General features: G+C 36.0%; 2 protein-coding genes across 3 annotated transcripts in view; one reads left to right on the forward strand and one right to left on the reverse strand.

Annotated features, from left to right (window-relative positions):
* The window catches only part of LOC113816708 (48 related 2), an 11,499-nt gene extending 7,013 nt beyond the window's left edge, over positions 1 to 4,486 (forward strand). Inside the window, exons 2-4 of one of the 2 annotated variants that reach the window (XM_070139644.1) lie at positions 2,383 to 2,476; positions 3,595 to 3,806; positions 4,191 to 4,486. In XM_070139644.1, coding sequence (XP_069995745.1) covers positions 2,383 to 2,476; positions 3,595 to 3,806; positions 4,191 to 4,300 — 416 coding nt within the window. In that variant the 3' untranslated portion in view covers positions 4,301 to 4,486. Of the gene's footprint in view, positions 1 to 2,382; positions 2,477 to 3,591; positions 3,807 to 4,190 lie in introns of both variants that reach the window. The other variant, XM_070139643.1, reaches the window with a different exon arrangement.
* An 860-nt stretch (positions 4,487 to 5,346) lies between these two features.
* Positions 5,347 to 13,974, reverse strand: LOC113816709 (glucoside xylosyltransferase 1). The gene is made up of 5 exons (XM_027368765.2): positions 13,126 to 13,974; positions 9,417 to 9,681; positions 7,489 to 7,635; positions 6,508 to 6,687; positions 5,347 to 6,041 (listed from the first exon to the last, which is right to left on the reverse strand). Exons 1-5 carry the CDS (start codon positions 13,872 to 13,874, stop codon positions 5,832 to 5,834), a joined length of 1,551 nt encoding a protein of 516 aa, XP_027224566.2. The 5' UTR covers positions 13,875 to 13,974; the 3' UTR covers positions 5,347 to 5,831.
* Between the last annotated feature and the right edge of the window lie 6,026 nt (positions 13,975 to 20,000).

Consider the following 20,000-nt stretch of genomic DNA (forward strand, 5'->3'; position numbering starts at 1 on the left):
TCATTCAAAGCAGAAATAAATCACTGCAGATAGTTCACTTATCTTTTTAATTTGTGTGTAGATTTTGCCGGTTATTATTTTATATAGAGAAAGAAAGAAGGAAAGAAAAAATGTGTGTGTGAGTGTGTGTGTGTGTGTGTGTGTGTGTGTGTGTGTGTATGTTTGTGTATATATAACTTTTTTTGTTATGTAGGATAACAACGACACAATCTTATTCTCGTTTCACTTTGTTTATGTTTTTATTCACGTTTTTCCAATCATTTTTTTCGTGAATTGAACCGGGTTTTGTCCTCTCCTCTCATTTCAAAAGCCGAATGACACCTACATATCCTAAACTTCAATTATGAACGACATAAAGACAAGAAAAGTGATGAAAAATAAATCAATTATGAAAAAAAAACATGAAAAAATCGACACCAACAGAGGCATCCGGACCGGCCGCCATTTTGTTGCTGCAAGAGTCGCTCGTATTGATTCTGGCTCCGTGCCTCCGACTCCGCCCCCAGCCCCCTTAAATATCCCCCCCAGCCCCCTTAAATAACCCTCCCAGCCCCCTTAAATAGCCCCCCAGTCCCCCTTTCCTTCGTTCCCCCTCCCCCCCTCCCCCCTCTTCCGAATCCTCCCCCAGCCCCCTTAAATAGCCTCCCCAGTCCCCCCTTTCCTTCGTCCCCCTCCCCCCCTCCCCCCTCTTTCCGAATCCTCCCCCAGCCCCCCTTTAAATAGCCTCCCCAGTCCCCCTTTCTCTTCGTTCCCCCGCCCCCAGCCCCCTTAAATATCCCCCCCCAGCCTCCCTTAAATAGCCCCCCCCCCAGCCCCCTTAAATAGCCCTCCCAGTCCCCCTTTCCTTCGTTCCCCCTCCCCCCCTCCCCCCCGCTATCCGAATCCGCCCCAAACCCCATTTAATAGCTCCCTCCCCCGTCCCCCTCTTCTTTCGTTCCCCCAGCCCCCCCCCCTCCCCCCACTTCCTTAAATAGCCCCCCAGTCCCCAGTCCCCTTGTTCCCCTGCCCCCCCCTCCCCCTTTTTCCGATTTCTAGCCCCCTCCTCTTTTCCTGTTCCAAGTCCCCCCTCCCTTTTTGCTTTCCTCTCCCTCCATTTCAATTTTATTCTTCTATCTCCATCCCCTCTTCCTAACCTATGATATCTTCGATTTTTCTTTTCATTTTCTTTGTTTTTCTTGTTTCGTTATTTCTTTTTCTCGCTGTCTTTCTCATTAATTTGTTTCTTTACTTCTTGTCATTTACTTTCTCTTTTCCTTGTTTATTTCTTCTTATTAATTTATTTTTCCTTAACTTGTTTTGTGAGTTCTTCTTTTCCTTTTCTTTCTCTTTTCTTTGTTTCATTATTTCTTCTGCTCGTTTTCTTCCAATTTTCCTTGTTTCATTATTTCTTCTTCTCCTTTTCTTTCTCTTCTCTGTTTCATTATTTTTTTTCCTTGCTTCATTATTTCATCTCCGTGCCTTTGTCTTTCCCTTACTTCATTACCTCTTCTTCTCATTTTCTTTCTATTTTCTTTGTTTCATTATTTCACTTTCTTATTTTCCTTTTCATTCCATTCCTTCATTATCTTTTCTTATAATTTTCTTTCACTTTTCCTTGTTCGTCAATATGTTTAGTCTCGATAATTATTTCATGTTACATTTTATTATTACTTTTTTCTTTATTATATATGATATTAAGCGTAGCTTTGCCTTTTCACATAATTTGGTAACCTTTAAGAATTTCCTAAAACATTTTCTTAAGAGTGAGTGTATTGCACGTCTTATCTTAACAAACTTTGAGAAGTGAAAGTTTGTTGAAATTTTTCTGTACATCAAATATATATTTCTCTCTCTCTCTCTCTCTCTCTCTCTCTCTCTCTCTCTCTCTCTCTCTCTCTCTCTCTCTCTCTCTCCCTCTCTCTCTCCCTCTCTCCCTCTCTCCCTCTCTCTCTCTCTCTCTCTCTCTCTCTCCCTCCCTCCCTCCCTCCCTCCCTCCCTCCCTCCCTCCCTCCCTCCCTCCCTCCCTCCCTCCCTCCCCTATCCCTATCCCTCTCCCTCTCTCTCTTACTTTTTTGTCCTTACTTTAACTATTCAAATATTGCTGATATTTCTATGGTGGTTGACAGAAGCTGACACATTTTCTTGTTTTTAGTGGATGCAATTTCACAACAGTATTATCATTATCAAAGTTTATCATTCAGATCATTATCATCATTATCGTCATCACCACAATAATCAATCATCATCTTATTGGCGCCGCTATCATAACTTTCATCAATACCAATGATACCAATGGTACTAATACCACCTAACGTTCCATTCCTTGATGATTCTAACTACATTTTGCTTCTTCAATTTTTTTATCGGTTTTATGACGTATTTTTCTTTTTTTCTTCTTCACAGGCGAAGAGGGAGAGGAGGAATATTATCCATCCGGATCTCCCTACCGCGTGCAGCGCCATGCGGCCAACATACGCGAACGGAAGCGAATGCTCAGGTGAGTACGCGAACGCATGACGTCAGAGATTTGGTATGGGTTACTTTTTCCCATTTTTTCGGTGAATTGAGGAGATGTAACAGGGATAAATGATGTAGGTTTGATAGCGTATTTTCTTTTTTTTCATTTCTTTGCTTTATGAAGGGTGTTCAATATAAGTATATGGGTATGATGTGAAGCACAGAGAAACAAGATATGTGAGTGTTTACTGGTTCTAATATTCCTTTTAGATTTTTGTATGTCTAAGCAATTACCAGTTTTAGCGTTATTATACCCCATGTTATTCCCCGTTTATAATTATCCTCCCTTATCACCCGTGTTTAAATGTGAAAGGCTCGTCCCAGTTCTATTTTGACAAGATTCCTATACTGAGATAATATTTGATAATAACTCAACATCACATGAATTTCATCTGACAAGTAGTTTTGCTGAAAATTCCCGTTAAATTGCATCCCCGACGCTGAGAAAAAATGTGAATCCCAGAAAAAAAACGCGGGAAAACTTGACGTCAAGTATGTGTGTGTTTGTGTGTGTGCATATATACATATATACATGCATACATACAAATGAATGATGTGCAAGGTTATTCAAGAGATGAAACAGAGAAAGGCCTAAGGAGATGGAGTGTTTTTGTGACGTCATCAAGGGTTTTCGCGTTCCCAAAATTCTTTTATTTATTATTATTATTATTTTTTATTTATTTATTTATTTTTTGCGTGGCGGAGATGATTCATGGGCATATGTCTTCAGAAGTATTTTTGATATTAAATTGAATTGTTGATTATACAATATCGAAGATTTGAAGGTTTTTGATTTAGAGAGAATAAATATGTTTCTCGATTCTGGGCATCACATTTCTCATATTCTCTTCATAGTGTGTTTATATTTTCCCCCCTTGTCTCTTTTAATCATTCTCCCTACCGTCTTTATACCTGTATTTAGTTTTTAAACGGAAAATATATTTTATTTTCCTGTACACCCGTATCCCTCCACATCGACCTCCCTTCCATCCCTTGTGGCGCCTCAACCCTGCAACCTTATCCCCTTCTATCCACCCCATCCGCGCCTAAAATCGACCCCTGCTGCTGACGCTTTGCACTCCCTCCTCTCCCCAGCAGTATAAACTCAGCTTTCGACGAGCTGAGGACACACGTGCCGACTTTCCCCTACGAGAAGAGACTCAGCAAGATCGACACTTTGCGCCTCGCCATTGCTTACATCGCGCTGCTGAGGGAGCTGCTGACGTCAGAGCTGGACCCCGTGACGCACATCGAGAAGGGGCTGAGGGGAGAGCTGCCCTCAGACCAGTGCCACGTCTGGAACACGTCAGGTGAGGCTCCCGACGTTGCGTGTGTGTGTGTGAGTGTGTGTGTGTGTGTGTGAGAGAGAGAGAGAGAGAGAGAGAGAGAGAGAGAGAGAGAGAGAGAGAGAGAGAGAGAGAGAGAGAGAGAGAGAGAGAGACAGAGAGAGAGAGAGGGGAGAGAAAGAGAGAGAGAGGAGGGCAGAGACAGACCGATACAGAGAGAGAGAGAAATACAGAGGCAGAGAGAAAGGCAGAGACAGAGACAGTGAGAGGACAGAGACAGAGACAGAGAGAGAGAAATACAGACAGAGAGAGGACAGAGACAGAGACAGAGAAAACGAATACAAACAGAGAGAAAACCAGACAATAAAGAGCACATATCTAACCTCTTCCTCCTCTCCCCCACCACAGACCTGACCGCCCGCCTGTCGTGGATCAACTGGGAGAACCTCGGGGTGAGCCCCACCCGTCGCTCCATCTTCTCCACCGTCGGGCACAACGCAGATAGCCTGGCCAACTGAGGGGGATGGGTGGAGAGAGGGTGAAGTAGAGAGAAAGTAAATGAGGGAGAAAGGACAGAAAGGATAAAGAAGTGGAAAGGCAAAGGGAGAAAGGACAGAAAGGATATAGAAGTGAGGGGATGGATGGAGAGAGGGTGAAGTAGAGAGAAAGGGAAAGATGGAGGAAGGACAGAAAGGATAAAGGAGTGGAAAGGGAAAGAGGGGAAAACGACAGAAAGGATAAAGAAGTGGAAAGGGAAAGAGAGAGAAAGTACAGAAAAGATAAAGTGGAAAGACAAAGAGGGTGAAAGGACAGAAAGGATAAAGAAGTGGAAAAGGAAAAAGGGAGAGAACATAAAGGATAAAGAAGTGAAAAGGGAGAGAGAGAGATGTTAAGATGATGGTGGGAGTGAGAAAAGTGAGAGAAAGAGAGAGTTAAGGAGGGAGGAAGTGAAGAAAGAAGAAAATCGTTCTCACAATTTTTTTTTTTTTTTTTTTTTGATAACGAAATATGAAAATATCAATACATTCAATCAAAATAATGATGAAAATAAAATCCACTAGTCATGAACAGAGATGATTACAAAATATACAAATCAAACAAGAAAATAAATATAAAGTTTAGACCCGAGAACGAAATCAAACACAACGGACTCAAAACCAAATTTTTTTCTTAGACAAAAGCAAAGAAAAAATAAACAATTTTGGTAGAAATTCTTCATCATTTCCGCAAGTACTTTAACTGGTTTCCTCATCTTCAGAAACATGAAAAATGGAAATGTTCTTATTTTCTTAGTCAGTGATGCCAAAGAATAGGTTTAAGGTATTGTAAGTAACGGTATGTATAGTAAACGTTTAAAATTGTGTGTAAAGTATGTGTTTAATTTATGCTTGTATGTGATATGTAGGTTTTAGCGAGAATGAGCATCCTATAGTCAGGTTGGGATAAAATTCCTTATACATATATATATATGATATATATTTATACTTGTTCTCTCTAATAAAAGAGGTAATCTATTGTATGTTTTATTTTTTTATTTCCGCCTAATAACATATTCGATTATGATCTCATGTTCTCATTCTCTCTTTCTTTCTCTATCTCTCTCTCTGAATTTCAAACAAAACAGATTCACTCACGTTTCAAATCATTCTCGTTTCCTCATTATCCACTCTTATTCCTCTCACGCTCTCCTCTCTTTCTCTCTCTCCTCTCACATCCTTCTTTATCGCATTGTTCCCGTTCCTTCCTTCTCCTCGACCTTCGCCAAGTCCCGGATGTGCCTTCTCCTCTCACATCCTTCTTTATCGCATTGTTCCCGTTCCTTCCTTCTCCTCGACCTTCGCCAAGTCCCGGATGTGCTTTCTCCTCTCACATCCTTCTCCTTCTTTATCGCATTGTTCCCGTTCCTTCCCTCTCCTCGACCTTCGCCAAGTCCCGGATGTGCTTTCTTCTCTCACACATCCTTCTTTATCGCTTTGTTCCCGTTCCTTCCTTCTCCTCGACCTTCGCCAAGTCCCGTATGTGCTTTCTCCTCTGCATCCTTCTCCTTCTTTATCGCATTGTTCCCGTTCCTTCCTTCTCCTCGACCTTCGCCAAGTCCCGGATGTGCTTCAGAAGGATGTCCTGGATCCCCCACACCTTCTTGCACGTGGACTCGAGGCCGAGGCGGTCCACGCGGAGGAACTGCTCCTCGAGGTCGCGCAGGAGGTCGCTCGCGCTGCCGGCGTCGAGGGTCAGCCCGAGGAGGCGCTCGTAGATCACCTGGCCGGAAGGAGAGCGGGAGACACATTCACATATATATATGAAAAAAAAAAAAAAAAAAAAAAAAAAAAAAAAAAAAAAATATATATATATATATATATATATATATGTATGTATGTATGTATATATATATATATATATATATATATATATATATATATATATATATATATATGTGTGTGTGTGTGTGTGTGTGTGTGTGTGTGTGTGTGTGTGTGTGTGTGTGTGTGTGTGTGTGTGTGTATGTATATATATGCATGCGTGTGTGTGTGTGTGTGTGTTATATATATACATATATATGTACGCAGTATTATATACAAACACACGATCATGCATCATAAGGAATCGCATTAACGTAATACAAACCTAACCAAAAGACTAACATTTTCACCACAACACCAAACACACGAACCTTCCCAACCCCCCCCTCCCTTCCCCCCTCCCAGCAAGTCCCCTCCGCCATTACCTGGAAGACCATTTCGATTCCCCTGACGAAGGTGGCGTCGAAGCCGTGTAACACCGCTACGCCCGTCTCGATGCAGCAGGAGAGGACGCCGCCCAGGCACTGGCTCGGGCTGAAGTTCCAACGGGCGCCGAGCTCGTGCAGGAGGTCGGGGTGGTCGGCCAGGAAGACGTTGAGGGTGTCCTGTGCAGATGATTTTTCTTTTTAATTTTCATTTTTTATTGTTTCTATCTTAATTTTTATACTTAGTTTTATCTTATTTTCATTTTTTTTTTTGTCTTTTCTTATATTTCTATTTCTATCTATACTTATTATGATTTCATTTTCACTTTCCTTTTTCTCTTTTTTTCTTTTTTTGATATTTCTATTTCTATCTTCATTTTTATAATTTTCCTTGTTCTTCTGTTCATTTTCATTTTTATTTCTATATTCATTTCTTTCTTTATTTATTATCATTTATTTATTTATTTTTGATAGGGTACGTGTGTAAAAGAAAACGGGTCTGGGTAAAAATTTAAGAAAACGCATGATTATTTTCTTTTTAAGGATGGTTTCAAGGTCTTTAAGGTCATTCTAAATAAATATGTCAATGCTAGATAACTAAATATGTGTGTTCTTTTGCTATCTAAATATTGAAATATCCACAGTATAGTTTTAAAAAGTTGATCAAATTATTCTAAAATATCCCTCCCCACCTCAAAAAAAAAAAAAAACACACATGCACGCACACATTTATTTACTCATATATACATGCATACATACATATATACATACATACATACATACACACACACACACACACACACACACACACACACACACACATATATATATATATATATATATATATATATATATATACATATATATATATATATATATATATATATATATATATATATATATATATATATATATATATATATATATATATATATATATATATACATATATCCCAAGCATCGGATTGAAAAGCATGCTTACCTGGTCGTGATAATTTTCGAAGCTGTTTTTGTAGTACAGGATCGTCTGCGTGAAGTTCCCGTGCTTCCCTCTGAAGGCCCGGAGAGCAGCGAGGTCCATCACCATCAAGCCGGCACTCAGTCCCACTGAACCTGCGTAGCGTCGGTGCTGAGATACGAAGGAGAGATACGTGACAGTTTGCTAAGTTTGCCGTCGAGTTTATGAAGAGATACGTGACGGTTTGCTAAGTTTGCCGTCGAGTTTATGAAGAGATACGTGACAGTTTGCTAAGTTTGCCGTCGAGTTTATGAAGAGATACGTGACGGTTTGCTAAGTTTGCCGTCGAGGTTATGAAGAGATACGCGACGGTTTGCTAAGTTTGCCGTCGAGTTTATGAAGAGATACGTGACAATTTGCTAAGTTTGCCGTCGAGTTTATGAAGAGATACGTGACAGTTTGCTAAGTTTGCCGTCGAGTTTATGAAGAGATACGTGACAGTTTACAAAGTTTGCCGTCGAGTTTATGAAGAGATACGCGACGGTTTGCTAAGTTTGCCGTCGAGTTTATGAAGAGATACGTGACAGTTTGCTAAGTTTGCCGTCGAGTTTATGAAGAGATACGTGACAGTTTGCTAAGTTTGCCGTCGTGTTTATGAAGAGATACGTGACAGTTTGCTAAGTTTGCCGTCGAGTTTATGAAGAGATACGTGACGGTTTGCTAAGTTTGCCGTCGAGTTTATGAAGAGATACGTGACAGTTTGCTAAGTTTGCCGTCGAGTTTATGAAGAGATACGTGACGGTTTGCTAAGTTTGCTGTCGAGTTTATGAAGAGATACGTGACGGTTTGCTAAGTTTGCCGTCGAGTTTATGAAGAGATACGTGACGGTTTGCTAAATTTGCCGTCGAGTTTATGAAGAGATACGTGACGGTTTGCTAAGTTTGCTGTCGAGTTTATGAAGAGATACGTGACGGTTTGCTAAGTTTGCTGTCGAGTTTATGAAGAGATACGTGACGGTTTGCTAAGTTTGCTGTCGAGTTTATGAAGAGATACGTGACAGTTTGCTAAGTTTGCCGTCGAGTTTATGAAGAGATACGTGACGGTTTGCTAAGTTTGCTGTCGAGTTTATGAAGAGATACGTGACGGTTTGCTAAATTTGCCGTCGAGTTTATGAAGAGATACGTGACGGTTTGCTAAGTTTGCTGTCGAGTTTATGAAGAGATACGTGACAGTTTGCTAAGTTTGCCGTCGAGTTTATGAAGAGATACGTGACGGTTTGCTAAGTTTGCTGTCGAGTTTATGAAGAGATACGTGACGGTTTGCTAAATTTGCCGTCGAGTTTATGAAGAGAGTTTATGAAGAGATACGTGACAGTTTGCTATGTTTGCCGTCGAGTCTATGAAGAGATACGTGACAGTTTGCTAAGTTTGCCGTCGAGTTTATGAAGAGATACGTGACGGTTTGCTAAGTTTGCCGTCGAGTTTATGAAGAGATACGTGACGGTTTACAAAATTTGCCGAAAGGTTTATGTCAATATTTGCGTCATTATTCGATGTTTTTGTGTATTCAATTTGTGATGATCTGTTTCCGTTTTTTTTTCAATTGATTAGGTGATGCTTTTAGATTTAGATGATAATGACGAATATATATATATATATATAATATATATATTATATATATATATATATATATATATATATATATATATATATATTTTTTTTTTTTTTTTATTTTTTTTTTTTTTTTTTTTTTTTTTTTTTGTAAATGTAAGTTGATATGTTTTGTGATTCTTATTTTGTTTTGTCATTATTATCTACCTATCTCTACTTTTTGTTTGTCTTTTTATCACATATTTTCTTTCGTCTACTTAAAATCTAACGTAACCCTCACCCCCTAAAAAAATAATTAAAAATAAAATGACGAAATAACCTGCCAAACGGAACACCCACTACCTTATGCCTATCGTACAGAGGATCAGGCCCCAACGCCAGTGCTTGGGGCGCCTCCAACTCCTCCAGGACGTCCCACAGCCCTTCTGCAGGAGCGAGGAACAGGATATCGGTGTCCACGTACACGGCCGAGTCCACGAAGGGCAGAGACTCCAGCAGAAACAGCTTGGACCAAGAACACGGCCGCCATCTTTGTAACAGCAGAGGGTCTGACTGCGAAGACGGCGTCCATAACTCCGCCCTCTCGAGGTGGAGGCGGGACCGGTAGCTGCGAGGGAAGGGAGAGGGAGGAGGCGGTAATAAAGGGGGGAGGAGAGGGACGAGGAGGAATGGGGAGGATTGTGATGGTGGTGGGGGTGGTGGTGGTGGGGGTGGTGGTGGTGGTGGAGATCGTGATGGTGGAGATGGTGATGGTGGAGATGGTGATGGTGGAGATGGGGGTGGTGGTGATGGTGGAGATGGTGGTGGTTGTGGCGGTGATGGTGGTGGTGGTGGAGATGGTGATGATCATGGTGAAGATGGTGGTGGTGGTGATGGTGATGATCATGGTGAAGATGGTGATGGTGGTGATGGTAGTGATAATGGTAGGGGTGGTGATGGTGGTGTCGATAATGGTGGTGTTGGTGGTGGTGGTGGAGATTGTGATGGTGGTGATGATGGTAGTGCTGATGGTGGTGGTGATGGTGATGGTGATGGTGGTGGTGATGGGGGTGATTGTGATGGTGGTGGTGTGGTGATGGTGGTGGTGATGGGGGTGATGGTGATGGTGGTGGAGGTGATGGTAATGGTGGTGGTGGCGGTGATGGAGATGGTGGTGGTGGTGGTGGTGGTGATGGTGGTGGTGATGGTGGTCGTGGTGGTGATGATGGTGGTGGTGATGGTAGTGGTGATGGTGATGGTGATGGTGATGGTGGTGGTGGTGATGGTGTTGGTGGTCGTGGTGGTGATGGTAGTGGTGGTGGTGGTGACGGTGGTGGTGATGATGGTGATAGTTGTGGTAGTGGTGCTGATGGTGGTCGTGGTGGTGATGGTGATAGTTGGGGTAGTGGTGGTGGTGGTGGTCGTGGTGGTGATGGTGGTGGTGGTGATGGTAATGGTGATGGTGGTGATGGTGATGGAGATGGTGGTGGTGGTGGTGGTGGTGGTGGTGATGGTGGTGGTGATGGTGGTCGTGGTGGTGATGGTGGTGGAGGTGATGGTAATGGTGATGGTGGTGGTGATGGTGGTGATGGAGATGGTGGTGGTGGTGGTGATGATGGTCGTGGTGGTGATGACGGTGGTGGTGATGGTGGTGGTGATGATGGTGGTGGTGGGGATGGTGGTGGTGATGGTGATGGTGGTGGTGATGGTGGGGATGGTGGCGATGGTGATGGTGGTGATGGTGGTGGTGGTGGGGATGGTGGGGATGGTGGGGATGGTGGCGATGGTGATGGTGGTGATGGTGGTGGTGATGGTAGAGATGGTGGTGGTGGTGATGGTGGTGGTGGTGGTGATGGTGGTGGTGGTGGTGGTGGTGGAGATAGTGGTGGTGATGGAGATGGTGATGGTGGTGGTGGTGATGGTAGTGATAGGGGTAGTGGTGGTGGAGATGGTGGTGGTGGCGATTGAGATGGTGATGGTAATGATAGTGGTGGTGATGGTGGTGTTGATGGTGATGATCATGGTGGAGATGGTGTTGGTGGTAAAAATAATGATGATGATGATAACAGCAACAACAACAACAACAACAGCTGCAGCAATAATGACGATGATGATGATGATGATAATAATAATAATAATAATAATAATAATAATAATAATAACAACAATAATAATAGTAATAATAATGCCATGAATAATCATATTAATAACAATGCCATTAATAATCATAATAATAATAATGAAATCAATAATAAAAGTAACAATAATAATGACTATAATCATCATTAATAATGATGATGGTGTTGGTGGTGGTGACAGAAACAACAAAAAATAATAACAATATGATAACGATAAGGAAGATGAAGATGATAATGATGTAATAACAATAATATAATAATTATATTATTAATAATAATAACAATAACAATAATAATAATAGTAATAATAATAGTAACAATAATAATAATAATAATGAAAAAAACAATAAGATAATACTGATGATGATGATGATGATGATAATGATGATAATAATAATAATAATTATAATAACAATAATGATGATGATAATAATAATGATATTAATGATAATGATGATGATGTTGTTGGTTATAATAATAATAATGATAATAATAATAATAATAATAATAATAATAATAATAATAATGATAATGATAATAATAACAATAATTATAATAATGATATTAACGGAAATTATAATAACAGTGATGATATTTATAATAACAATAACAATAACCATAATGATAATAATAAATAATGATAGTGATCTTTACTATTACTATTAGAATAATTATCATCATAATTTCTATTATCAATATCATTATCATTATTATTATTACTATTATCATTATTACTGTTATCATTATTATTATTACTATTATCATTATAATTATTTTGGCTATAATTACAATCATTGTTACTGTTACAATGATTATTTTTATTACTATTTTCATCCTCATCATTATCACCATTAGCGCAACCATTATTACTATTACTATTGTTATCACTATTATAATTATTATCGGTATAATCATCATTATTGTTATCATTATTACAATTATGATTAGTGTTACAATTATAATCATTATTACTATTTTCATCATCATCATTATCATCATTACCACAATACTTACTATCACTATTACTGTTGTTATTACTATTATAATTATTGTCATCATTATCAATATCATTGCCGTTATAATTATCATTATTATTATCATTATCATTGTTATTATCATTATCATCATTATTATTAGTAGTACTATTAGTAGTGTTCCTAACTACTACTACGACTACTTTAATTAGTACTATTATCATCAAGGTCATTAATATTATTATTATCATCATCATCATTATCATTCTCATTATTATTATTACCATCATTATGGTTATTTTTATTATTGCTATCATTATCATAATCATAACCATTATCGTTTTTTATGATTATTGCTATTGTTATTACCATTGCTGTTGTTATTATTGCTATTTCTTAACATTATTACAATTATCAGTATCATTATTATCAACAGTATTATCATGATCAATGTTATCATCATTATATTTTTATCAATATTATCATTATTATTACTACTATTATTATTATCATTATAATTTTCCTAATTATCATTATTATTGTTATCATTGTTATTATTATTACCATTATTATTATTATCATTATCATTATTATTGTTATTATTATCATTATCATCATTATCATTATAATTATCATTATTATTATTATTTCAAATGATGTCAATATCACCATTATCTCTATCATCATGATATCATTATCATTATTATAATAATTATCAATATTCTCATCAGTATCATAACAAATAAAATGACAACAATAACAACAACAACGACAATGACAATAACAAAAGCAATCATAACAATAAATACGAGAATTAAATAAATAAATTACAACAATAATGAATACAAAAAATATATAAATCATAACAATAAATACGACAATGAAATAAATAAATTATAACAATAATGGATACAAAAAAAATTAAACTGAGTAGAAAACTATACTTTTACACAAACTCACTTGGCTGGCCAGTCTTCGATCTGCTGTAGGACTTGGGTGTACGTGTCTACAGTATCGGTCACAAGAATTATCCTGAAGGCCGTGAAGGTGCTGAAGTAGACCAGTGACTTGAGCATCGCCTTGGTCTGGTTGAGCTGCCTGCCGAAGATGTTCCTCTGGTATTCGTCGGGGCGTTGTTGAGTCCCGCAGACGATGGTCACGAGCGTTCTGAGAGATGCAAGGTTCTCCGGGTGGGTCGCGGTGCTCGTGTTTTCGGGTGGTGGAGGAGCCGCGACTTCGATCTGCTTTCGTTTCTGTGGTTTTGCTTTCAGTCTGCGTCCCTTCTTCTTCTTCTTCGTCGGGAGCGAGTGTCTCTTTCTTCGCTTTGCATGTGTGAAGTCTTCGATGTTTTCGGGAAATTTACTCTTCTTCGTCTCCATTTTCTGTTCCTCACTAACCAGTCCGTTTTCTTCGACTCGCCTTGTGTCGAGGTATAACTTCGGTAGATCCATCGAAAAATTCGACACACGTTCCTGCACTTGTTTGTATTTTCCTCTCCTCGAAAGTTTTTCTCTGTGCATTCGTGTCCTTCGTCCATCAGTGAATTCATACTCGTCTTCTACATCCAAAGAAATACCAGAATTCCCAACAAAGCTGCTAGCTCTCGCAGTATACACGAACATACAGGCCGCACTCCACCACAGAGTCAGCGTCACCAGCACCACGAGTGTCGGGTTCCTCCTCAGCTGTCTCTGAATGCGAATAAACATCGCGAAGAACTATATATAAAGGGAATACGTCCATTCACTACTCACTGTACACGCGAGACGAGACACTGGGGCCAGCCGCTACGGACCCGCCAGTAACAAACAAGGAAAATGATCTTCAAAATAGTGATGGGGGGAAAGGAGACTCGAAAATTATATATTAGGATACGTGTAAATACGAGACATTTCCTATTACTCCGCTGATGACTATGCAGTCATAATATGCAAATTGAATAGAAATCAGACGTCGAAAGTATTTCCTTGAATGAAATATAGTAATAAAATCTTTGGTCATAATTTCCGAAAATGTTCCTTTTTCGTGGCCACCTCCTCGGGCGCTGACAGTTGCCAGATACCAATTAACGGTGTTATTTTTCTTTGTCCTTTAACTACAAGCAGTTCATATTAGATTTAAAAAAAAAGATAACTTCATAATTAAATAAATGAAGTATAGGAAGACTAGATGGAATACTTCATTAAACAACCAATAAAAGGAAATATAAATTGCGAGTGAAACGGAAAAAAGTGACATAGAGAGAGTGTTTTCCTGTTTCCCTCGTTTCACCGCAGGAGAGGTAAAATAAACTAAAATCCCGTTTGGTATATATAACTATTTTTACATATACATATATACACGCACAAATATATATCTATACATATATATGTATATATTTAAATGTATATATATATATATATATATATATATATATATATATTAGTTGATAAATATATATATATACATATCTATCTATCTAAATATATATATATATATATATATATATATATATATATATATGCATATATATATATATATATGCATATATATATATATATATATATATATATATGTATATATATACATATATATATATATATACATACATATATATATATATATATATATATATATATATATATATATATATATATGTATATATATATGTATGTATATATATATAGCTGCAGACATATGTACATATATACACGCACAAATATATATCTATACATATATATGTATATATTTAAATGTATATATATAGATTTATAAATATATATATACATATCTATCTATCTATCTATACATATATATGTATATATTTAAATGTATATATATGAATGTATAAATATATATATACATATCTATCTATCTATCGATCTATCTATATCTATATCTATTTATATATATATATATACATACATATATATATATATATATATATATATATATATATATATATATATATATATATATATATATATATATATATATATATATATATGTATATATATGTGCTTGTTTGTGTGTGTGTGCATATATATACACATATGCATAAATAAATATATATATATATATATATATATATATATATACATATACATACATATATATGTATGTATATATATATATATATATATATATATATATATATATATATATATACATATATGTATGTATATCTATCTATCTATCTATGTATGTGTGTGTGTATTTTTTTATGCACACACACATATGTATATATATATATATATATATATATATATATATATATATATATATATATATATATATATATATATATATATATATATATATATTTAGACATACATATACATATACATGTATATGCATATATGTATAAGTAGGTATGGGTGGGTATATATATGTATATTACGGCGGCCAGAGTCCCGGGGCAAAGGACAGGGCCACAGCCTTTTTAGTTGGGAACCGCGTTTTTAGAATAGGAAACGCCCATTTAAACTTTTATGTTAATATGAGCTGTATGTTAGTCAAACTTACTATCAAGAGCTTGCAATCAAGAATATGTTGCTAGTATCACAAAAATATCGCTAGTTTGGCAGAAGACTGAGGACATTTTTTTTAACCACCTCCTTATATTTAGTCTTGTTAACGTTAACTGTTGTAACGTTGGTTTATTATAAATACATAGTATATATATTTGTATATATACATTAATGTATGTATGTATATATGCATATATATATGCATATCTATATATACATATATAGGTACATATGTATAGTAGTAGGTATGACTATGTGAATATATATATACATATATATATATACATATATATATATACATACATATATATATGTATATGTATATATATGTATACACACACACACACACACACACACACACACACACACATATATATATATATATATATATATATATATATATATATATATATATATATATATATATATATATATATATACATATCAAGGTGTGGAGCCCGCTTAATCATCTGTGATTGTCTACTCTTTACTAGTCCGCCGGGCTAGCCAAGTAGTGCATTTTACTAGCCCGTGGCTGGTTTTACAAGACAATAACCGTCGGGCTAGAGCTAAGGTCGAGCCCTGATATATATATATATATATATATATATATATATATATATATATATATATATACATATCTATATGTGTGTGTGTGTGTGTGTGTGTGTGTGTGTGTGTGTGTGTGTGTGTGTGTGTGTGTGTGTGTGTGTGTGTGTGTGCTTATCATCATCATGACAGTTATTAGCATTGTCATTTTCATTGTTTTCATTTTCATCTTTCAACATTTCCATGGTTGATTATATTTTTCGAAATCATTTTACTTATCATCACCGTTCAAACATACAGACCGCTCTCATGATATATTTTATGAATATATTTCTAATTAGTTGTAGTAGAAGTAACAGTAATCGTGGTAGTAGTTGTTGTTGCTGCAGTAGTAGTGGTAGTAGTGGTAGTAGTAGTAGTAGTAGTAGCGCTAAGAGAAGTTACAGTAGTAGTGATAGCATTTGTATTAATATCAGTAACAGTTGTGGCAGTAGTAGTAGTTGCAATAGTTGTAGTAATAATAGTAGAAGTAGTAATGGTAGTAGCAGTAGTGGCAGTAGCAATATTAATAGCAGTAGCAGCAACAGCAGTAGTAAAACTGGTAATAGTAATAGTAGTATAGTAGTAATAGCATTAATAGTAGTATACTAATGGGAGTAGTAGCAACAGTAGTACTAATAGGAACAGTAGTAACTGTAGTAGAATCAGTAGTAGTAATAGTAGCAATGGTAATAGTAGTAGTTGTAGTAGTGTAGTAAAAGTAGTAGTAATAGTATTATATTACTAAAAGGAGCGGTAGTAATGGCAGTAGCGTAATAATATCAGCAGCAATAGTAATCATAGTAACAGTAGGGGTAATAGCAATAGCAGCAGTAGTAGTTGTAGTAGCAGCTGTAATAGTACTAGTAGTAATGATAGTCGTAATGGCAACAATAGCAACAACAGTAGTAGTAGCAGCAGTAATAGTACCAGCAATAATGATAGTAGTAATAGCAGTAGTAGTAGCAGTAGTAGTAAAAGTTGTAGCAGTAGTAGTAATAGTAGTAGCAGTAGTAGTAATAGTAGTAGCAGTAGTAGTAATAGTAGTAGCAGTAGTAGTAATAGTAGTAGCAGTAGTAGTAATAGTAGTAGCAGTAGTAGTAATAGTAGTAGCAGTAGTAGTAATAGTAGTAGCAGTAGTAGTAATAGTAGTATCAGTAGTAACAGTAGTAGTAATAGTAGTGACAGTAGTAGTAGTAGTAATAGTAGTAGCAGTGGTAGTAATAGTAGTAAAAGTAGTAACAGTACTAGTAATAGTAGTAACAGTAGTAGTAATAGTAGTATCAGTAGTATCAGTAGTAGTAATAGTAGTGTCAGTAGTAACAGTAGTAGTAATAGTAGTAATAGTAGTAGCAATAGTAGCATCAGTGACATTCTTCTTTTCATGCGGTAAACAACAACAGCAAAGCCATACGAGTCCTCGAACCTTCCCCTTGCCTGGCTGTTGAAGGGCTACTGAAGATGTTTATCTGCAGGCGTGTTTTTTGAAGCCTTTGTGGTGAAGTCAACTGCGGTTAAATGGCCGGACAAAACGAACGATTTAGGGGAGAGATAACTCGCGATGAAAGAGGGAGAGAGAGAGTGGGAGAGAGGAGGCCGAAAGGTTGATAAAAAAGAAGAGAAAAGAAGGGGGGGAGAGATCCTGTGGACGATTACGGTGAATCAAAGAAAGTGGGAAATGTAGTTTGTCCGTTTTCTTTCTTTTCTCATGGTTTTCATTTTTTGTGTGCGTGTGTGTGTGTGTGTGTGTGGTATTGTATGTGTGTGCGCGTGTGGCCAGCTCTGTCTTATTCTTCCCACGGTATGCAGATTGTTTTTTTTTATATTTATACCAATGCTAATAATAATAGTACCACCACTATACCTTTCACTACTACTACTACTACACACTACTGCTATAATAACTACTACTGATACTACTACTGCTATATTAACTACTACTGATACTACTACAACTATACTACTACTATTAAACAAATTACTACGGCTCTTATTACTACAGCTACTACTACTACTACAAATAATACTACTGATGATATAATGATTGTAATGATGATAAGGATAATACTATTACTACTACTAATACTGCTACAATAACTACTACTGCTACTACTACAACTATACTACTACGAATGCAATATCTACTACTGCCACTTCTACTACAGCTAATATTACTACTACTACTATTACAAATACTACTACTGATGATATAATGATAGTAATGATAATGAGGATGATAATAATAACAATAATGATAATGATATTAATACTAATAATAACAACAACGATTACGATAACGACGATAATGATGATTATTATCATTATCATTATAACAATAATGATTACAATAATAATGATAACAATGATAATTATAATGATTATGATATTCATACTAATAATGATAACAATGATAACGTTGGTAATGATATCAATAATGATTATACTGGTGATATTAATAACAGAAGTAGCAGCCGACGTAGCAATAGTAATAATGATAACGAAAGAGATAATAATTGCAATAATGATAATAATAACGATAATGATAATAAAGATAAAAACATAAATGATAATAATGATAATGATAATTATAATAGCAATAATAATGATATTGATATTGAAAATGATAATAATCTTAATGATAATGACGATGATAATAATGATATTACTAATACTGATAATAATAGTAATGATAATGACAAAGATAATGATATAAGTAATAGTAATAAAAATGATGATAACAACTACTTTCATAAACTCGAGAATAGCAGCTACAACATCTACAAGTAGTACATCAGCAGTTGCTATCACTACTACTACAATAACAAGCACAATAACAAGAGCTACTACAAGGCAACAACATCAAGAATTACTACTGCAGCGATTACTACAACTACTACTACTACTACAATTGTTGATACCGCTACTACTGCTACTCTGCTATTACCACTGCTACTAATAATACTATTACTACCGCTCCTGCTACTACTACTGCTACTACCGCTACAACTGCTACAACTACTACTACTTCACAACAAGAACGTGGACGAAACATAAAAATAATAATAGTTCACAACATCAAAAGAATCATAAGGTCTAAATTAGCATCGGATATAAGTAACAGTAATATTAATAACAGTTGTATTAGTATCAGGAACAGTAGTAGCAATAGTTGTAGTAATAAGTAGTAGCAGTAGTAGTAGTAATATATATATATATATATATATATATATATATATATATATATATGTATATATATATATGTATATATATATAATATAATAATAGTTGTGTAATAATAGTATATAATAATATGTAATATTATATGTAATATAATAATAATAATAGTATAATAACAGTATATGATAATATATATAATATAATAATAATAATAGTATGATAATAGTATATAATAATATATATGATATAAAAATAGTTGTAGTAATAATAGTAACAGTAGTAATAGTAGTAGTAACAGTAGCAGCAACAGCAGTAGTAAAACCGGTAATATTAATAGTAGTAGTCTAGCAGTAGCAATAACGATAGCAGTGATAATTACGATAATAATATCGAAGAAAAAAAATAATGATAATGACGATAAGAATCACAAGGTTTAAATTAGCATCGGATATAAGGCCTTACACTGCCTCCGAGTGACACTGATTGCCCTTATAAATGGTGTGTTTTGAAAGCCGATTCTCGTGTTTGACTTCGTGTGATGGCAGCGAGAGCACTGGACTC

The sequence above is a fragment of the Penaeus vannamei genome, chromosome 26 (assembly GCF_042767895.1).
Source record: "Penaeus vannamei isolate JL-2024 chromosome 26, ASM4276789v1, whole genome shotgun sequence".
In the NCBI taxonomy this organism is placed as follows: Eukaryota; Metazoa; Arthropoda; class Malacostraca; order Decapoda; family Penaeidae; genus Penaeus; species Penaeus vannamei.

Coding starts and splice junctions, on each gene's coding strand:
- LOC113816709 (XM_027368765.2), bottom strand. CDS start 13,874: ATGTTTATTCGCATTCAGAGACAGCTGAGGAGGAACCCGACACTCGTG. Junction 9,682..13,125: donor ATCGAAGACTGGCCAGCCAA/GTGAGTTTGTGT, acceptor CTTCCCTCGCAG/CTACCGGTCCCGCCTCCACC. Junction 7,636..9,416: donor CTCTGTACGATAGGCATAAG/GTAGTGGGTGTT, acceptor TTCGTATCTCAG/CACCGACGCTACGCAGGTTC.